Here is a 3515-nt window from a genome sequence, read left to right as displayed (position 1 = left end):
CATAACTTCTTGTAAAAAAATACATTCCACTCGATCGTATGCCTTACTCAAATCGAGTTTTAGTGCCATATATCCATCATTGGATGATTTATGCTGCTTCATGATATGGAGAGATTCAAAGGCCACCATAATATTATCCGAGATAAGACGATTCTTGGTAAATGCACTTTGGTGTTATGTAATGATCTGAGGTAAAATCCTTTTCAGCTTGTTAGCCAAAACTTTGGAAAATATTTTATATAAGACGTTACAGAGACTTATAGGACGAAATTTAGAAGCCACTTTAGGGTTAGAGACTTTAGGAATCAGTGTAATGAAAGTGTGATTGAGGCGTGGTGGGAGAGTGGCTGAATTAAGAAAATAAAGGACAGCTTGTGTGATATCATTACCTATCAAGTCCTAGTAGTTTTGGTAGAATAATGGGGGCATTTCATCCGGACCGAGAACTTTAAGAGGTGCCATTTGACTTATTGTTAATTTGATCTCCCATTCCATGAAATCTGCATTCAACTGTATGTTCATATCTTCAGTAACAACCTTTTGGATGGTGGACAATGCTTTTGCAGGTTGACAGGTGCCTGAAGAAGTGAATAAGTTTTTGTAGAAATTAACCAAACAATCAGCAATTTCCTTAGGCCGGGAACACCACTGGCCCTCTGAATTTTTTATTCCTTCAATTTTATTCTTTCGGTGGCATTGAATGGCTCTACTGTGGAAAAACTTGGAGTTCTTGTCACCATGAACCGCCCAAAGAGCCCTGGAACGTTGAAGCCACAATCTGGTTTCTTTGTCAAGTAAGTCATTCACCTCCATTCTTAATTCTCCAACCCGATAGTTGACCCCAAAGATCAATGCATCAAATTCAGCACGTGTTAGGAGTTGTTTTTTCTTTTGCAGATCTTTCCTTACACTACCAAAGCACCTCTGGCTCCATTGAGTCAATGCCTTACCGCATCGATTAATTTTCTGAGTGACACCAAACCCTGCAATATCATTATCTTCTCTACACCATTCTACCTTCACCATATCAGAACATCCTTTGTCTGCCAACCACATTTCCCTGAAGCGAAAAGGTTGGGCGCTTTGAGGAGGTTCAATACCATCAGGCATGATCCATAAGGGAGAGTGATCCGATGTTGTGCACTAGAGGTGATGAAGTTTTGAACCCCCAAACTTAAGAACCCAATCTGCGTTAGCCAACACTCTGTCTAGTCTTTCCCAAACCGAATGTCCATCTCTGAAGTGCTTCTGCCACATGAAAGGAGACCCCATGTATCCTAAATCCATGAAGCCACAGGCATCCAACGCCTCCCTGAATCTTTGCATTTGTGCATGGCTTCTATTATTTCCTCCTTTCTTCTCCGAATTCCTTACTATCTCATTAAAATCCCTAGCCACCAGCCAAGGCAAATTAAAACGCCTATTGAGTGATTGTAAGAGCTCCCAAGATTCGTGTCTCATATGAGTAATTGGTTCCCCATAAAACCCCGTGAACCTCCATGCACCTTCAGACCCTTCTCCAATAATCGAGTCAATATGATTCTTTGAAGAAGTTTTCACCGAGACCTTGATTGAATTTTTCCAAAACAACACAAGTCCCCCACCTCTGTTAACTCTTGGAACAACAAACATGTCATCAAAAAGAAGAGTAGTTTTTAGAACCTTTAGCCTTGCTTCATCCGCCCATGTCTCGGCTATAAACACGACGGAGGGATCTTTTGCTTGGACTAACTCACCAAGCTCCTTCCCTGTACATAGGTTCCCAAGCCCATGACAGTTCTGGCTATAAACACGACGGAGGGATCTTTTGCTTGGACTAACTCACCAAGCTCCTTCCCTATACATAGGTTTCCAAGCCCACGACAGTTCCAAACAAGGAGACTCATTATGGGTGGCGAGGTTGACTGACAGCCTCCACCAATGGATTGGAATTTTCTTTATCACTCTTTGAAACCTACAATCTCTTGCTAGGTAACTCCAAGTGATCACTTTCTTCATCTCTGTTTTTTACCCGAATTGTTAGCTTGCATGGACTGGTCTGCACCACCTCTGTTTTGTACTATTCTTTTCCAGGTCCTTAAGTTAGCAGTATTAGTTACATCCTCCATAAGGTTTCCCACATTGTGCCCACTTGGATTATTGGGTTTACTTTCTCCCAAAATAATGGCATTTGATACGGAAATTAAGGGATTGAGAGTAAGTGAGATTGGTTTACCTATGCTGTTACTATTCACCCTATCAACAGTTGTCAAACTCTCATCCTCCTCCCGAAGACCTTCAGTCACACCAAACCTCAAATTATAGGAAGCAGAAATTTCGGGACTTACGTTATCCGTTGGATTTGAAAGATTAGTGATGGGTGGGGATTTGGTGAACTGCTCTGTAACTCTTGGGTTTTCCATAATTGGTTTTCCACAATTGGGTGCTCTATAGAGATCTTGAATATTAAATTAACAACAATATACACGTCCAATTGCATTGCCAAACTCTTCTACCTAGAAGTGTCATGATTGCCCTTAGCACTGCTTTTGTTACTCTCAATCTTGGCACTGGCAATGGTCAATGGATCGGTATATGAGAAAAAGAAGATTCAATCGGTGAGAGAGAGAGTGTGTGTGTTAGAGAGATGGGGAATATATATATATATATATATATATGGTTTCTATTGATGAGAAATGTCTTAATACTAGTATTGAGGCACTGTTCACAAAATAATTCGGTCTGTAAATTGAGACACATGCAAATTGATTTTAGATGAATTTAGCTTTATCTACTTACTATATAAAAAGAGGCAATGCCCCAACGGTGCCCCTTTTGGTTTATTGAGTCTTTATTATTATTATTTTTTTTTAATACTTTTTCAAGTTTTGAAAAGTTGCTACAGTGCCACTTTGGTTTGTTTAAGTGGCATTGTAGCTACAGTAGCTACAGCTTTTTATTTTTATTTTTTAAGTCTTTTGAATAGGCTCATAAATAGTGTTATGAACAGTAATTTTGGTTGGATTTTGCTAATGTGTGCCTTAAGGGCACACAATAATGAAACTAGACCCTTTTTGGTTTAGTGACTTGCCTTTTTCCTTTTTTTTTTTTTTTTTTTTTTTTTTTTTTCAAGGATCTTTATATTTTTACTTTGTACTTATAATATAAGCTGTGGGGCCAGAGAACTTGTGACCCCGGCCCATTTTGCTTTAGGGCCTAAAGCCCGAGCTGAGGAGGGATATAGCCGAGGACATACAGTGAAAGTCCAAGTGGCCTAGAGATGTAGCCGAAGATGATTCTGTCCTCGGCATCCCAACGCGCTCCTGAAAGAAAGGGCAAGTACGGTATAGGAACAGTTTAAGAAAAAGCTAAACACCACCACATTGATGGAGAAAGGACCTCTGGACAATATGGCGACAAAGGACAAAGGAAAAGGCTGCCGTTACTGTAATTAAATACTCTGCGCTAGACAGAGCAGTGCTTTTCAGCTTTTACAACCACCCCCAACCACTTTGGGTATGGGCTGATGGGACAAG

At 40.2% G+C, this 3515-nt stretch overlaps 1 protein-coding gene across 1 annotated transcript; it reads right to left on the bottom strand.

Annotated features, from left to right (window-relative positions):
- Nucleotides 1-399: 399 nt before the first annotated feature.
- On the bottom strand, nt 400-1110 carry LOC115970360. The gene has a single exon (XM_031090002.1). The coding sequence runs from the start codon at nt 1108-1110 to the stop codon at nt 400-402; it is 711 nt and encodes a 236-aa protein (XP_030945862.1).
- Nucleotides 1111-3515: the final 2405 nt, after the last annotated feature.

The sequence above is a fragment of the Quercus lobata genome, chromosome 12 (genome assembly GCF_001633185.2).
Source record: "Quercus lobata isolate SW786 chromosome 12, ValleyOak3.0 Primary Assembly, whole genome shotgun sequence".
NCBI classification, from domain to species: Eukaryota; Viridiplantae; Streptophyta; class Magnoliopsida; order Fagales; family Fagaceae; genus Quercus; species Quercus lobata.
Note: the sequence above shows the minus strand (reverse complement) of the source record. Positions and strands in the feature narration are given on the sequence as shown.